The 17,750-nt window shown below is 49.2% G+C and overlaps 1 protein-coding gene across 4 annotated transcripts in view; it reads right to left on the bottom strand.

Moving 5' to 3' along the window:
• Positions 1-4,602, bottom strand: part of DIP2C (disco interacting protein 2 homolog C) — a 294,092-nt gene extending 289,490 nt beyond the window's left edge. For 3 of the 4 annotated variants that reach the window (XM_010811336.3, XM_010811337.3, XM_010811338.3), the window contains exon 1: positions 4,431-4,602. In XM_010811336.3, the coding sequence (XP_010809638.1) occupies positions 4,431-4,515 (85 nt within the window). In that variant the 5' untranslated portion in view covers positions 4,516-4,602. The remainder of the gene's footprint in view (positions 1-4,430) is intronic. The other variant, NM_001206073.2, reaches the window with a different exon arrangement.
• Positions 4,603-17,750: the final 13,148 nt, after the last annotated feature.

Below are 17,750 nucleotides of genomic sequence, written 5' to 3'. Positions count from 1 at the left end.
AAACAAAATAGTCACTGTTACAGCTGTGACCTCACGGCATTCAGCTCTAAGTGTGACTACAGCACCATAAATACCTTCTGAGCGCTGGGATCAACCTTACACATTAGGGCCTTGAATATGTGCCCTTACCTTCCCAGCTAAATCTGACATCTATATTTACTCATCAAGAAAAGAACATTCAAATGTAACAATTTTCCTAACTCTGAACAACTCTTAAAACTCAAGTCCACACATTTCACATCCCACCCATATCAATGCTGCCATTTTGTAAATATCTGTAATTCAGGTAATAATCTTTTATTTTAGATTTATCAAGCCAAGGACTCCAGCTCCCGGGACCAGCACTGACATGCTGCCCCAGAGGTAACGGGCTTTATTAACTGCATGAGGACCGACTGCAGGTGCAGCAGCTCAGCTGTCACTCCCTGAATCTGCACCCCCTTCCTTCCTCCCCTCCCAGTGACAAGTTACCAGTGAGACTCTGGAAGAAAACATTTTTTTCACACACTTGTTTTCCAGAGCCCACTGTTGCCTTTCAATGAGGAGAACTTTTGGATTGCATGAGAGACAGTGGTCTCCTTCCCCCACCCGTGGAAGGTGGTCCCAGACTTCAGCTCGGGAGGCCAGCTCTGCTCACACGTACCGCCAAGAACAGCTGGGGGCTGCAGGGGACGGAGCTCAGGCCGCAGAGCTAGGTGCATCTGCCAGTGTGCTGGCAGCCCTGAAGATGCCTGCCCCCCAACCTACAAACCTTCCAACCGGCCATCTCGTTAAGATTTTACCCTCGTGACAGGATTATGCCAGCTGCATGTGAACTACTCATCTGTAACTTAAAAAAAGACTGATTCCTTGACCAGTACAATGAACTGATGGCACCCACCACCTCCCTTGGGCAGTTTTGCGCTTACTAGAAAACGTTAAGTTGGAGTCGATTATAGAACATAACTGCTAGTTGCAGGAATTCAGGACCTTACAGACTGAGTAACTCCCATAAGCAAGAGTTAGGAAGTCAGTAGGCACACTCACAATTAAAAACCACAAAGTATAAAGCTAACAGACGTCTCTTCTGCAAACATCACAGTTTTCACAGGCTGTATCACAAGGCAATTTCCCAGAGTCCTACCAAAATAAGAATGGAACCATTGCTGAAAGAGTGGGATGAGATCCTCTAGAGCTGCAAGTCCAGGGTATGCACAGCCCAGGACACAAACCATCAGTTAACAGACAAATGTATTGCTGAATTTCAATCAACAGCTAATTTTTTAGTAAGACATGAGTCTGCCTTTATTGAGAAATTTTCTCTTTCTGCTCTGCTTTGCTGATGTTTCCATTTAAAGTTTTCCTTTAAGCCAAATAATGTTTATTCACATATTACCTACTTAGTGGCTCTCTTAAAGCCAAAGAGAAAAATGCATGATTCCAAAAGGCAAGAATGAAGGGAAAGGGAAGGGAGGAGAGGGAAGAAAAAATGATTCAGGGAAAAGTGTGTGGGGGAAAAAAGCCTCACCACCCCACCTGGCCCCCAGCGACCAGCCAGCTCACCGACTTCCTCTCCATCTCACATTCAGTGCCAAGCATCCTCCTGGCCCCACAAGACTCCCCCAGAGGCAAGGATCAGAGGCCTCTCCCTACAGAGAGCTCCTGTTCTTTGCTGGCACTAGTTCTTTGGGGAGAGGAGCCCAGTGTCCCGAGGGGAAGCACCGGACAGCAACAGACAGTGGAAAGTAAAGAGGGGGCAACCAGCAGGGCAGGAGGGTGGAAATATGAGCTCTGCAGCCAAGAAGTCAATCTGCAACCCTGCACCCAACAGTGGCCCATAAAACAGAACATTAGTGTCTGTAACAGCACAGCAGACAGGGCAAACCAAAGCTGGACCAGCATCTACTGATCTAGATTATACACAACCATTAGCGGCTGGCAGGCCACGTAGAACACTGAGAGAATAGCCTACTCTGGTTTTTCAGCCTACATTATGTGCTGAAAACGGAACTGCTTTCCATGCTCCTCTGTAAGAACTGAGTGCCAGAAAGTCCACACACGTTTCCACAGTATTTTCTAGCCTTTTAATAAAATGATGACTAACTTAAAGAATTCTCTTCATATGAATCCTGATTGAAGATAAATATGAAAGCAATACTCTCAATTCAGCATTAAAAGTTGTTTTAACTTTTCACTTTGCAAGTGGATATGGTGAGGGATTTTTTAAGTTCCAAAATGTGAGGAGACAAGAATTTCTGATCCTTTCATTCTTTGGTTTCTGGTAAACAATACTGAAAAGCAAATCGATTCACCTAGCTTAAGCCGGTAAACTATACTATATGGTCACAATACACAAAATTCCAAATGACCTTAAAGACAGACCCAATCAACCCAATGCAGACAACACAAGTCAAAGATGACACAGCTAAAGGGGGAGTAGGGGGGCGGCTCACGCTGGGCAGTCACAGCAACAACCCTCTCCTCTCGGGTCTTCCAGCCAGGCCTAGGGAGGTTTAGAGAGGGAGAAACAATAATGTGATTCGCGCATGCAAACACACGCCCCTTCCTCTGTCCTGACACTCAATAAGAAACTCATTAAACCCTTTTTAAAATCTGCAAGGACACAGGGTATTCACAGAGAACCAGCCTGAGCACATGCTTTGCCATCCTCTGGGCAACAGGGACACAGTCTAGGAGTGACTGAGGGTGACCAGTAACTGCCACCTAGTAAGTGAGTGTGTTCTGTCCACGTTCACACCAGCCACTCCCACCAGGGGCCACACACTGTCCGAGACAGGCAGAAGCAAGGTGAGAGCCCAGCCCAGGCTGACTGGGGAGGCAGAGAGATTCTGGTCAGTCCAGAGGCTGCACAGGGGCATACTGACACAACATCAAGATGAGGCAGATGGTGCAGAAGAGCTTGTTTGGAGACAAGGCAGGAAGGATAGGGTGTTGCAAACAGCACAGCTGTGGTGCAGAGCTGTGGCGGGTAGGGGGCAGGGGAGAAGAACCCATGTGAGCAGTGATGAAGCCAAAGAACTTGGGCAAATATTCTCTAGTGGGTCCTGCGCCCCTCCAAGCCACCTGTCCACACAGAACTCCTTACCCACCAGTGTGGACTAAGCTCTGCTCCCCAGCTGAGCTCGGCACTGAGGTCCAGCAGTGCCTGCACCCCTTCAGCCCCTCAGAGAGCGGCTGCTGAGCAGAGTCCAGGAAACATCTCCTGTGGGACAGCTGAGCATCACAGAGCCCCCAAGGATCCCGAACATGAAACAGAAGCCTTCCAGAGAGCACCATCTGAAGAGGCACCTCACCCAGGCCCCCACCTTTATCACCTCCTTCCCCCCGAAAGTGTTAAAAGGGAAAACATCAGGTCAACACCAGTTTCTCCCAGCTGATGAAAACTGGCACCAGTGAATCTACTTTTTGGCTGCCAGCCCCACAAAACCATTACACACACACACACACACACACACACACACACACGAGTTCACTACTAAACTGCTCCAAATATAAATTTGAGAGGACACGGCCTCTCTCCACCCCGAGTGTATTAGTGGCCTTCCCAGGGTGGGCCGGGTGAATTCTAAATCTATAGTCAACATTCAACATTTCGGAACTTTTAGTGGGTTTTATAAAAAGATATAGCAAACCCCGATCTAAAACTTATGACAGCTGAGCACATGATCCCGGCCTTAAGAGAAAATGAGAAACCGTATATAACACTCCATGAAATCACTGTAGCGAATCTGTCACAAATTGGAAGCATGAGCCGCTGGGAACGCGGCACAGACCCGGCCTGTCGGAGGGGGCTCTCCAGTCCCAGCCAACCTTCGCGTCCAGCGCACGGAAACAATAGCGGTGCTGGCCGGTCCAGGCCGGACGCCGCGGACCCCGCGATTAGACCCTCAAGTCCAACGACAAGTTTCGCATTAGAACCAGGCCAGCGGCGCCTCAGGCCGCGCGTCGCGGAACCGCCCCCGGCCCGGTCGCGGTGGGCAGCGCTCGGACGCGCACCAAGGACACAGCCCGGTCCACCAGGCCGCGCGCGAGGCCGCCCCGGCCCGCGGCCCGCCCTGCGCCCCCGGCCCGCGGCCCGTCCTGCGGCCCCAGCGGCGCCTCAGCCCGCGTCGCGCCCTGCGCCCCTGGCCCGCGGCCCGTCCTGCGCCCCAAGCCCCGGGCCCGTCCTGCGCCCCTGGCCCAGGCCTGCCCTGCGTACCAAGCCCCAGGCCCGTCCTGCGCCCCCGGCCCGAGGCTCGCCCTGCGCCCCAAGCCACAGGCCCGCCCTGCGGCCCCGGACCCCCAGAACCCCTCAGGGCCCCCGGCCCCGGCGCCGGGACCGCGGCGGACGACGCAGAGCCGCAGGGCGGGGGCCGCTCTCGCCCTGCGCCGGGACCCCCGCCCGCCCGGGCCCCGTGACAGCGCGGCCGGCCGAGCGCCGGGCCTGTTACCTTCCGACAGCTCCAGCTCCAGCTCGGCCAGCCGGGCGCGCACCTCCAGGGGCAGCGCCATGCCCTCCAGGCTGCGGTCCGCCATGCTCGCGCCGCCCCCGCCCGCGCCGGCCTCCCTTTGTTCCAGGCCGCGGTCTCGCCGCTCCTCGCGCCCCGCGGACCCGCACCGAGCGGCGGCAGGCCGGGCGGCGGCGCAGCGCGCTCCTCCCCGGCGCCTCCCCCGCGCGCCCCGGCTCGCCGGCCCCGCGCCCGCGCCCCCGGCCCGCCCGGAGCGCGCCCGCCCCGCTGCACCGGCCGCTCCGCGGAGCGCGCGCGAGGCGAGGGCGCGCACGGGGGGAGGGGGGCGGGGCGCGCGCACACATGGGGCGGGGCGCGCGCACGGTGGGGACGGGGGCGGAGCGCGCTCCCGGGGCCCGGGCGCGCGCACCGGCGCAGCGGGCCTCCCCACCCAGCCCGGCCCCCGCCCTCCCCCGCCCTCCCCGGGCCCGAGGCAGAAAATGACCGGCTGGAGCCCCGGCCTCTGCGTTCCGGGTCTTTGCGGGCTGATTTTTTTTTTTTTAATAAATGCGCCTGTGGGTTGGGGACAGGGGCCATGGAAAGAGGACCGGGTTTGAGGTTCCTAACTCCCTCAGCTGTAGGCCCTGGGGCCACAGTCAGGGCTCGGCCTCGGCTCAGGCCCCACCGTGAGGCCGAGGAGGAGGGGTGTCCCCGATCCCCACGTGTGCTGGCAGACCGCGCGCACGCCCGCCCCTAGCGCGTCCTCTCCCGGGGCCCCGGTTCCCGGCAGGTCGCTCGTCTCTCTCGCTGCCACCGCAGCGCTGTCACCTCTCGGGCATCAGCAGTCTGGGCCTCCAGTCTTGGCGGTCTGGGGCGGCCAGCTCACCCCTCCGACTGTCCACCTGAATAACCTCGCCCAGACGCCTCCAAACCCAGAATCCGCACACCAGCCCCTCCTCCTGGCTACTGGTGGCTTCCACCGTTCTCCCAGGGAGCGAGGCTAGGAAGAGTCCGGGGTCTGTCCTCCTCGGTCGTCCGCGCAGCCTCTACTCCTTGGGCCCCTCGAAGCTCTCGCGGGTCACTGTCACCCGGCTCCCCTCCCACAGTTCAGCACCTCTGGCAGGCCCGGGTCATCCTCACGGCCTCCTCCTGGTGGTTCCCTCAACGCCAACCGCTTAACCCTGTGGCGCAGGAGTGACCTAAGTTGGCTCCGGAGAAACAGTGGCATTTCAGTGGCATTTATTCCCTTTCAAAAATAGGCAATTCAGTACTTCCTGTGCTGTCCACTGAATACACATCCACCCTCTGATCGGACACTCCAGTCTCTCCACTGCCTGGCCCCAACCCACAACCACCCCCCTGCCACGAACACACACACCCAAGTGCTGGTTCCTGAAGACCTGATAGCCTTCACCCAAGTGCCCCCTTCTCCACCCTCAGGCTCCCAGGCGTCCCTATTATCAACACTAGGAAAACCTCTCTTCCCTACACCCATCCTCCCACTACCTTATCTGCTTATCTCTGCCTTATCTTCTTGGCCTTTGTTTATCCTTCTCATTCAGTTCAGTCCATCAGTTGTGTCCCACTCTTTGCGACCCCATGAATCACAGCACTCCAGGCCTCCCTGTCCATCACCAACTCCCGGAGTTCACTCAAACTCATGTCCATCGAGTCGGTGATGCCATCCAGCCATCTCATCCTCTGTCGTCCCCTTCTCCTCCTGCCCCCAATCCTTCCCAGCATCAGGGTCTTTTCCAATGAGTCAACTCTTCACGTGAGGTGGCCAAAGTATTGCAGTTTCAGCCTCAGCATCAGTTCTTCCAATGAACACCCAGGACTGATTTCCTTTAGGATGGACTGGTTGGATCTCCTTGCAGTCCAAGGGACTCTCAAGAGTCTTCTCCAACACCACAGTTCAAAAGCATCAATTTTTCAGTGCTCAGCCTTCTTCACAGTCCAACTCTCACATCCATACATGACCACTGGAAAAACCATAGCCTTGAGTAGACGGACCTTTGTTGGCAAAGTAATGTCTCTGCTTTTGAATATGCTATCTAGGTTGGTCATAGCTTTCCTTCCAAGAAGTAAGCGTCTTTTAATTTCATGGCTGCAATCACCATCTGCAGTGATTTTGGAGCCCCAAAAAATAAAGTCTGACACTGTTTCCACTGTTTCCCCATCTATTTCCCATGAAGTGATGGGACCAGATGCCATGATCTTAGTTTTCCGAATGTTGAGCTTTAAGCCAACTTTTTCACTTTCCTCTTTCACTTTCATCAAGAGGCTTTTTAGTTCCTCTTCACTTTCTGTCATAAGGGTGGTGTCATCTGCATATCTGAGGTGATTGATATTTCTCCCGCCAATCTTGATTCCAGCTTGTGCTTCTTCCAGCCCAGCGTTTCTCATGATGTACTCTGCATAGAAGTTAAATAAGCAAGGTGACAATATACAGCCTTGACGTACTCCTTTTCCTATTTGGAACCAGTCTGTTGTTCCATGTCCAGTTCTAACTGTTGCTTCCTGACCTGCATATAGGTTTCTCAAGAGGCAGGTCAGGTGGTCTGGTATTCCCATCTCTTTCAGAATTTTCCACAGTTTATTGTGATCCACACAGTCAAAGGTTTTGGCATAGTCAATAAAGCAGAAATAGATGTTTTTCTGGAACTCTCTTCCTTTTCCATGATCCAGCGGATGTTGGCAATTTGATCTCTGGTTCCTCTGCCTTTTCTAAAAGCAGCTTGAACATCTGGAAGTTCGCAGTTCACATATTGCTGAAGCCTGGCTTGGAGAATTTTGAGCATTACTTTACTAGCGTGTGAGATGAGTGCAATTGTGCGGTAGTTTGAACATTCTTTGGCATTGCCTTTCTTTGGGATTGGAATGAAAACTGACCTTTTCCAGTCCTGTGGCCACTGCTGAGTTTCCCAAATTTGCTGGCATATTGAGTGCAGCACTTTCACAGCATCATCTTTCAGGATTTGAAATAGCTCCACTGGAATTCCATCATGTCCACTAGCTTTGTCTGTAATGATGCTTTCTAAAGCCTACTTGACTTCACATTCCAGGATGTCTGGCTCTGGGTGAGTGATCACACCATTGTGGTTATCTTGGACATGAAAATCTTTTTTGTACAATTCTTCTGTGTAGTCTTGCCACCTCTTCTTAATATCTTCTGCTTCTGTTAGGTCCATACCATTTCTGTCCTTTATCGAGCCCATCTTTGCATGAAATGTTCCCTTGGTATCTCTAATTTTCTTGAAGAGATCTCTAGTCTTTCCCATTCTGTTGTTTTCCTCTATTTCTTTGCATTGATCGCTGTGGAAGGCTTTCTTCTCTCTCCTTGCTGTTCTTTGGAACTCTGCAGTCAGATGCTTATATCTTTCCTTTTCTCCTTTGCTTTTCCCTTCTCTTCTTTTCACAGCTATTTGTAAGGCCTCCTCAGACAGCCATTTTGCTTTTTTGCATTTCTTTTCCATGGGGATGGTCTTGATCCCTGTCTCCTGTACAATGTCATGAACCTCCGTCCATTGTTCATCAGGTACTCTGTCTATCAGATCTAGTCCCTTAAATCTATTTCTCACTTCTACTGTATAATCATAAGGGATTTGATTTAGGTCATACCTGAATGGTCTAGTGGTTTTCCCCATTTTCTTCAATTTAAGTCTGAATTTGGCAATAAGGAGATCTGAGCCACAGTCAGCTCCTGGTCTTATTTTTGCTGACTGTATAGAGCTTCTCCACCTTTGGCTGCAAAGAATATAATCAATCTGATTTTGGTGTTGACCATCTGGTGATGTCCATGTGTAAAGTCTTCTCTTGTGTTGTTGGAAAAGGGTGTTTGTTTAACCAGTGTGTTCTCTTGGCAAAACTCTATTAGCCTTTGCCCTGCTTCATTCCGTATTCCAAGGCCAAATTTGTCTGTTACTCCAGGTGTTTCTTGACTTCCTACTTTTGCATTGCTGTCCCCTATAATGAAAAGGACATCTTTTTTGGGTGTTAGTTCTAAAAGGTCTTGTAGGTCTTCATAGCATTGTTCAACTTGAGCTTCTTTAGCATTACTGGTTGGGGCATAGGCTTGGATTACTGTGATATTGAATGGTTTGCCTTGGAAACGAACAGAGATCATTCTGTCGTTTTTGAGATTGCATCCAAGTACTGCATTTCAAACTCTTTTGTTGACCATGATGGCTACCCCATTTCTTCTAAGGGATTCTTGCTCACAGTAGTAGATATAATGGTCATCTGAGTTAAATTCACCTATTCCAGTCCATTTTAGTTTGCTGATTCCTAGAATGTCGACGTTCACTCTTGCCATCTCCTGTTTGACCACTTCCAATTTCCCTTGATTCATGGAGCTGACATTCCAGGTTCCTATGCAATATTGCTCTTTACAGCATCGGACCTTGCTTCTATCACCAGTCGCATCCACAACTGGGTATTGTTTTTGCTTTGGCTCCATCCCTTCATTCTTTCTGGAGTTATTTCTCCACTGATCTCCAGTAGCATATTGGACACCTACCAACCCAGGGTGTTCCCCTTTCATTATCCTATGATTTTGCCCTTTCATACTGTTCATTAGCCCAAGTGAAAGCTCTGGGGACAAGTACCAAGCCTTCCTCCTCTTTGTTCTTCTGGGGCCAGGACAGCAGTGACCACTATAGCGCTGTGGGCACTCCTCACACCGGATCCACTGATCTCACATGAAACTGGTGAACCCCAAGCACCTGTGCTCTGTGGTCTGGGATGTGGATTCACTGGACTGTGGCCAGCTGCACCCCCCATCCCCCTGAGTCTCTCCCCATCATGATGACACATCCCCAAGGCAGAAAGCCTCCAGGAGGATCTGGGGCTACAGGCAAAGAAAGGCCTTAGAAAAATAAAACACAACAGAGCCAGGACTCAGACCCCAGTCTGCAGAGCAGAGCTCTGGGCTCACTCCATGACAGCACACTGGGTCTGACAGCCACACCATGTGTCAGTCAGTCCAGGGCCGATGGTGTCAGAATAAAGTGTGTTCTTTCCTAATTCCTGGGTGGTTCCAAAGAAGACACTGTGTTGCACTACTCACACACACATGATCATCTACCTAGATTCTGAGCGGTGTGTCTTCATACAGTTTGTATGACTGCTGAGTACAAGAATGGTGGGAGAAGGCTCATGGCACTTCCAGTGGCCCGAGAGACATCTTTGTCTGAAGTCCTGCCCCATCCTCAAAACACCTATGTCTGAGATCAAACTCCTCACTCTGTTCTCAGTCTAGAGCAGCCACTCTTTCTCCTGGTTTCTGTGCTGAGTCAAGCCCATTGTCAGGCTTCAGTAACAACCACCTGCAGCGTTTCCCAGCCCACCAACCCCGACCCCAAACCCACAGGCCCACTGCCACTGCCTGTCAGACCCTCACAGCCCCAACCCTGTTTTCCCCCTTTGAATCTTTTCTCCTGTAGCTGCCATGGGTTACAGTCCCCTTGCTCCACAACCTGTGACAGCTCTCCGCCTGCAAACAAAAGAGCTCCTTGTTTTGACACTGAAGGCTTCACAGACATAACACTTCTTTCCCTACTTCCTGTCCGGGGCTCCCTGAACACACCTGCTTCACCTGGGAAATCCTGATTTGTCTGTGGGGTTCCTCCTCTACTTGTGTCCCTTTTGCTGATATGTGCCTCTCGTTACCTCTCCCTGTTCTCCGAGTCACAGTCACAAGACAGATTTTACCAATCCAAGTGCAGCTTCAAATATCACTTCTTCCAGGAAGCCTTCCTTCATCTCCCACCTGAAACTACACATATCTCTTTTTCTACTTGTTCCTCCCAGGGCTTGCAGCTCATGTGTGCATCTTAAAAAAGTGTCAGTTCCCCAGTTATATCCAACTCTTTGCAATCCCATGGACTGTAGCCTGCCAGGCTCCTCTGCCCATGGGATTCTCCAGGCAGGAATACTGGAGTGGATTGCCATGCCCTCCTCCAGGGAATCCTCCCAACCCAAGGACTGAACCTGGGTCTCCTGTATTGCAGGCACATTATTTACCATCTTGAGCCACCAGGGAAGACACATGCGTTTTACTGGGCAAGTAGTCCACCGTGATCCTCCCACTGTGCTGAATGACAATGTAAGCGGCACACGGTCCTCAAGATGCAGTTCTGCTCTGGGCTCTCTCACCTTCTTCTATACCAGTCCTGGCTCAGCAATCACTGGGCTTAGTGAAAACCTAGTTATGCTTTGTGTGACTACACGTATGAAAACCTGGTTTGAGTGGATGTCGAGGTGGGCATAATAACACCCAACAGAGGGTTATTAGAATGAACTGAATGACCACTGGGGGCTACATGCTTCCACAGCTCCCAGAAGCCCCAAGATCCCATCCTCAGAGCTGCACCTGTGGACAGTGGTCATTTCTCTTCAGAAAGCCACTGTGACCTCTGAAGACTGCTGCTTGGGAGGAGTGAGACAGCACTGCACACCAGCACGGCTTAATTTGTGAAATAAGCCAGTTTTTGCATAACAAATCCCAGAGGGTCTGAGAGGCGGTGCTAAGCGTGAAGGCGGCCCACAGCCTGGAGGGAAGCTGACACAGGACACATGAGCTGGCCTTGCTCCTCCACAGGCTGAGTTCCAGAGTTCCACGGTGGCAGTGACAGAGCGATAATTAAGTGACTGACCCCAACAGCCTGCATGGAAGGCCTCTGTCTGTATCTTGTTTGACCGTGGGCTCTGGGTGATTTGCACTACTCTGCCTCACCCAGCATCTCATGTCAATTTTTTTTTCTATTTCACTGAATTCCAAGCAAATTCTGGATGAAAACTTCATTACTTATGTGTAACTGGGCTCTGGACTCAAGGAAACCTGATTGGGGTAGAAGAGGGGTGTTGTGACTCAGGTGTGCGTGGGGGCAGGGCCTGTGGATTAATGAGGTAACCTGCAGGTGACACCCCCAGTTGGCTCACACCTTCACCTCTAAGCCTTGCTCCTGATGAGAGCTAATTGTCTCACTTCTCATCAGATTTGTGCAGAACTGGTTCATGTCATGCTCTCTCTCCTAGGAATCCCAGTTCCATGAAGTTTTCCCCTTTTCCAAAGTGGCCAAGAAGAGCTGGTTGTCAAGCACTCTGGTCAGATTCTCCAAGTCCCTCATAATTCCTGTTATGACAGAAAACCCACTTAAACTGGAACTTCCCTACAGAACTATGCCTGGCAATTTATATTTTCAGTTATATTTCATTTTGGCCTTAACTATATTAGAAATTCAGCTTGGGTAGAAACTTAGGTTTAAAGAAAGAACAAACATGAGTAATGTGACACAGAAAGTCCAGGTTTAATGAATTAGTACTTGGAAAGCACCTTGAATCTTTGAATGAAACTTTTCTATGCATGAAAGATATCATTAACATTTTTGTGACTTTTTTTCACATCACTATAGAATTAACTACATAATGTGAATGTGGACTGAATTCTCTGAACTACACATGTGTGTGTGTTGTTACGGATACTGTCTTCCTCTGGAATTAAGGGTTATCCAATCTATTCTCATAAGAACAAGTATACCCATGAAACAGAGGAACAAGAAGGAACCCCACAGAATCTCACAGCAAAATTAATCTAATCCTACATATCATTTTTGGAAGTGCTAAGAATTCAACTTTGAGTCCAAGGGAAAACAAGAGTGTGAAATTTATCTTGGACAAATAGCCTGAGTGTCTCTTTGTATTTGTTATTACAAATTGATACACAATTATCAGTAATGTAACAACTTCTGATCATTTTAGTGAATTACAATCACTTGTGCTAATAGCAACGTGACTAGCACAAAACAACAAACTTTTCAAAAATTACTGTGTTTGGTCTTAAATGGCATCATGTTTTCACAGCATACTTCCTTTACCTGTTATGACCGACCACTGTTTGGTTTAATTAGGGTAATGTTCGCTCCCAGAACTCATGGCTGAGACAAGTGACACACAGGCTTTTTAAAAAAAAATATTTTACCACGTGTTCTAAGATATAAGACTTTATTGGATGTTTGAAACATAAGATTTTGAAGTAGAAGAGAAGGGAGTGGTTGACAACTAAAATTTTGCATCAAAAATCCACAAAGTGGAACAGCACCCTAAAACAAAGTTGTAAAAGTGACCTCATCCCTTCTAAATGGAGACTCATCATACACAGAAAGTCAAAAGCATCAACTGATGCTTTTGAACTGTGGTGTTGGAGAAGACTCTTGAGAGTCCTTTGGACTGCAAGGAGATCAAACCAGTCCATCCTAACAGAAATCAGTCCTGAATATTCATTGGAAGGACTGATGCTGAAGCTCCAATACTTTGGCCACCTGATGCGAAGAACTGACTCATTGGTAAAAACTCTGATGCTGGGAGAGATTGAAGACAGGAGGAGAAGGGGACAACAGAGGATGAGATGGTTGGATGGCATCACTGACTCGATGGACATGAGTTTTAGCAAGTTCCAGGAGTTGGTGTTGGGCAGGGAAGCCTGGCATGCTGCAGTCCATGGGGTTGCAAAGTCTGACATGACTGAGCAACTGAACTGAACCAAACACACAGAGTCAGGCACATTCCTGAAGGGCATATACTTTGCCAAGAAAAACTCCACACAAGGCTTGCAAGTGGAGTCTAAAGATTCAATTGTGTAAAATGCAGAATCTTGTTATTGTGAAGTTAATTAAAAGCAGTGCTTTTCAGTCAGTCTGTATGAGCTCACACACACACTCAATGCAAGTAAATAAAAAAATAAGATTGAGCTGTTGACACTGTTCACTGCTGACCACGTGCTGCTCTGAGGGTCCCAACGACTGTGGGGCCTGGGCACCCTGGCACACCCACCCTGAACTAGGGGACAAGCCTTATGCTCTGATGGCAATGGGCAGAACCGGAGAGGGTGAACCAGCAGAGCACAGCCGGAGCCCAGTCTCCAGGGAGGTATTGCCTGGGTCAGACTGAGGCTCCAGCGTCGTGCTGTGCTCACAGCTGAGTAGGTGGACCGGGTGCTGCAGGGCGGAGTCCCAGGAAGCAGGGCCTCTGGGGAGGGAGCACATCAGAGCAGGGGAAGAGCAGGCCTCAGCGGGCTGGCCCACGGACAGCCCTGCAGCAGGGGTCACTAGGTCGCTGACCTGCACTGGGGACCCACTACCAATTTGTCCCATCAAGAAGGTAACGTGTTGTGATCCACCAGCAGCAACACTTACAGCCCATGCAGTGCTCTGGGTGGCACTCTGTCCCCACGATGTCTGTGGGATCACTGCTGACTCGGCTGGAGCTACTCCATCCACCCTGGAGCTGGTCGGAGCAGACAGATCACAGGAAGTCAGGAACCTTCAGGGTGGCAAACCTGGACTTCAAGATTGAGTATTTGGGGTTTTTTTCTGTATGTTAATATACTTTGGGTTTTATTTTTAGTAAATCAAAGAATTATTAAAAATGACATCCTTTGCTTTGCATGGGGTCATGAAGGATTTCATACAATGCCCATCATTCATGGAAATTTTTACAAAGTGATGGGCATGAGGCTTGTGCTGAATGCTGTATAAGATGTGGTTTGCGCTTCTGGAAACTCACAGGCCTGCAGCAGGTGGCCTGAGCCCAGGACGGGTACAAGCGGCAGGCGAGCTTCTCCTCGGGCCTTCCTGGTCTGCTGATTGCCCAGTGCCTCGCCCAGCTGCACCAAGTCCCCTTGGCCTTTCGAGCACAGGCGGGCCTCTCATCTTCCAACCTCTCCTCACTGACCCCGGGGGTGGGGGTCAGGACCCTGGGATGTCTCGCTCTCTGCACAAGTTCCTGAGATCTGTCTGCTCCGAGTGCCTCTCAGCCCCACCCTGGCCTCGGCTGGAGACAAGCTGGTGCCCTTCAGAGCCCCCACGGAGAACGCCTCACCCTCGGCTCTCACCACGCAGTCGTGTTGAGGCCTCGGACCTCTTGAGAATCTGACCTGAAGTGGAACGAGCCATGACCTTGCTTACGGTTCATAAAGTTCTAGACCAAACATCTGTGCCCGCCCACCGCAAGCACCCAGGCTGCAGGGAGGGGCCTGAACATCTTGTACCCGCCGGACTCCCCAGAGCTGCGTCCTGGGCACCCTCTCTATCCCAGCAGGCATCCATCCGCCCATCGGTGGTCTCAGCCTGCGGGGAGAGGAGGGTGTGCGTGCAACCACAGAACAGAGGGCAATGCACCTCTGAAGAAGGCGGCGGAGGAGGAAGTTGACTTGGAAAGCCCACTAAATCTCCAGGAGGAGCCTTGAGGTCTAACAGCGGCCGGCCAGTCCGGTGGAGACTGCTTCGCCCCCTTCATGGATGCACCGCGGTCGTTTCTCTCAGATGCTGAGTCTCCACAAAACTAGATGAGGATGCTCTCAAGCACAGGAGAGACTGAAGACAGAAAGAGAAAGACGGTGAACAGAGGAAGACTCAGAGAAAGAACTGAGGCGGCAGCCGCAGGGGGCGGAGGACACACAGACAGACCAGCCACCATCTCAAGGACACACTCAGCAAGAACAGCGTCAGAACAGGACAGAGGACTCGTGGAGCAAAACACAAATACAGGCAGGTGAAAACTAACCATTTTTAAGATATCATAAAATTTTTAACTAGGGAAGCAAAATGGCAATTTGAAATGCTGCTGTGGAAACTGGATCTTGGGTTCCTGGGGCTGCTGTAATGACATGGCCACACTGGGAGCTTAAAGCCAGGAAAACGTGCCATCTCACCTTCTGGAGGCAGAGGTCTGCACTCAGGGTGTCAGCTGGGAATGGGGACAGCAGTCCACAGCTTGTCCTGTGTCACTCCAGTCGCTGACTCCACCGTCACGCTGCTGTATGTCCTCCTCCCTCCATGTCTATCTCCAAATTTCCCCGTGTCATAAGACCACCAGTCACCAGATCAGGGCCACCCTCCTGACCTCACCTTTACCTGGCTGACTCTGCAAAGATCTTATTTCCATGTAAAGCCACTTTCTGAGGAACTGGGGGCTAGGAGGTCAACATACCTTCTTTAAGGGGATGCATTCAACTGAACATAATAGCTGTAGATATGGAGGGGGGAAGTCTAGATAAAAACTTCACATCTCAAAACTAAGAAATTAAAAAGGATTAAGTACTAAAGAGAAAGCTATGAAACAAATAGACCAGAACCCAACTGGGACTGAAGCAGTAAAAACCATTAGCAACATGGATATATATATATATACAACTTCAAAATGTTTTGAATAACAAAATATACTAAACTAAAACAAAAGCAATACAAGATGATTACAAGAGATTAGCTTTATTTCTAGCATAGGACAAATGGACAGCACACAGCAATTGACTCCGCTGACTGATAAGCCACTTTTCTTTGTCACTTAAAATAGCTTTAGCCTGTCTTAAGTCACATGAGTATTAAAGAGATGAACCCCGGCTCTGGTAGGGCCTCTGATTCACTTTTATTATAATGACACTGTTAGAGGTGAACGTGTCTCACCCCTGCAGTCTGACGGGCCGCCCATGGCTGGGCCCTGGCAAAACCCTCCGGCAGCTGCCTTGGGCTGGCAGGCTCCTCCACACGCAGAGTCTGCCTGCATTGGCCAGCATGCAGTGTGTGTCCCCCGCACATGGCTCATCCCCAAGAGGAACTGAGCCAACATCCTGATTGTGCTGTGTCTTCTTCCCACAGTCAGCTAAGACACTTTGCCCACTGAGGCAGAGCGTCCATGCACACGCGCACCTGTGTGTGTCTGTTTATAAACACAGGAAGCCTAGGAATGTTACATGAACAGAACCATGACACATGGAGGAAACACGAAGTATACGGAGATGTTTTTTCCTTAATAAAAAGTGAAAAGGATTAAAAATGGAATTGATAAAATCATTGCTGTTATGGATCTTGCATAAAATCTTAGTAAGAGACCACTGTAAGGGGTCGGGAATTCCCAGTGAGCGTCTCTCGTCCCATGATGCTTGTTTTTCAAGGCCTGAAAAGAATGTACCACATACTGTCCAATACTGTGGTCATCAATGGAGAGCAAGTCTGCTGTCACTTACTCTCTCCTGGCTGGTAACATTTCATAACACAATAATGTAAAGAGCAGTCCAAACTGTAGGAAAATATGAGGAATTTGGGGGAATGTTTCCAAAAAAATAACTGATACTAAATGAATGAACACAATGAAAGAGGTATGGAATTGAATTATTTTGGTGATGAATGCTATTTACACAGTCTGGATAATGTAAATTCTGAATACTGACATAAATGAAAAGCAATATATTACTATTTGGGGGGGAGGTGGAAAGAATAAGAGCCTAGAGAAAGTGGTAGTAAGAAATCTGTGTCCTCATCATGAAGCAGCCAACAAATAGCACCTAAAGATGAAAATTAAAGACACAGAACTGTAAGCTTACATTTATAAACGTAGAGGTAAACACCAAAAGAAATGCCTGAAGATCCAATTGTGCTTGGCTCTACATAGTAAGAAGAGATAAGTCTGATTACTGCTGTTTTTCATTAGGAGCTTAATTATACAAGTATATACTTTTATTGTGAAAGATAATATACACAGGAATGAGCATAAATGTTTCAGCATTTAACAAATATGTAGAAAGCCAACTAACTCTCAACTATGTTATAAAATTAATTTTCATTGGAAGTCTAATTTTTAAACATTTCTATGGAAAATATAATATGCAAAGAGTGAATAACACTTATAAGGCCAAGTAATTAAGAACTAAGTAAAGAAACTGAACATTGTTTATAGCCCAGAGGACTTTGCTGACTACAACACACTCATTCTGGCCAGAGCAGACCGTCCTCCAATCTCATACAATAACTCTGTCCTTGCTTTTCTTGAGCACTCTCACATACATCCCTAAAAAAAAACATTCAATTTTGCTTACTTTCAAACTTTATATAAATAGCATTATACTGTAAGTATAATTTTGTTTTATTTTTTATTCATTCAACTTTAGGTTTATAGATTCATTCATATTATTTCATGTAACCTACTTCTTGTTGGTTCTAAGCAAATATTTTTGAATGATTGTATCAGAGTTTATTGATCTATTCTACCATTCCACTGTTGATGGACATTTGAGTTATTTCCAGACGTGGGCTATGATGGAAAATACAGTAATATATTTTAGTGTTGTATGATTACATTGTACACGTACATACCTGATACACTCTCATCCACCATACACTATATCCAGGTGAACAGAAGTGCACCTTTCCTCTGCTCTGACTCGCTCCTGCGCCATAGATGACTATGCATACGCAGACAGTCTTTTCTGTTTCACTTCTGTTTGTCTCTTTCTGCAGCAACACACCACGGTATTGATTTATTAGCTTC

The sequence above is a fragment of the Bos taurus genome, chromosome 13 (assembly GCF_002263795.3).
Source record: "Bos taurus isolate L1 Dominette 01449 registration number 42190680 breed Hereford chromosome 13, ARS-UCD2.0, whole genome shotgun sequence".
Classification (NCBI taxonomy): domain Eukaryota; kingdom Metazoa; phylum Chordata; class Mammalia; order Artiodactyla; family Bovidae; genus Bos; species Bos taurus.
The sequence above is the reverse complement of the archived record's forward strand: the minus strand, read 5'-3'. Positions and strand labels throughout refer to the sequence as shown.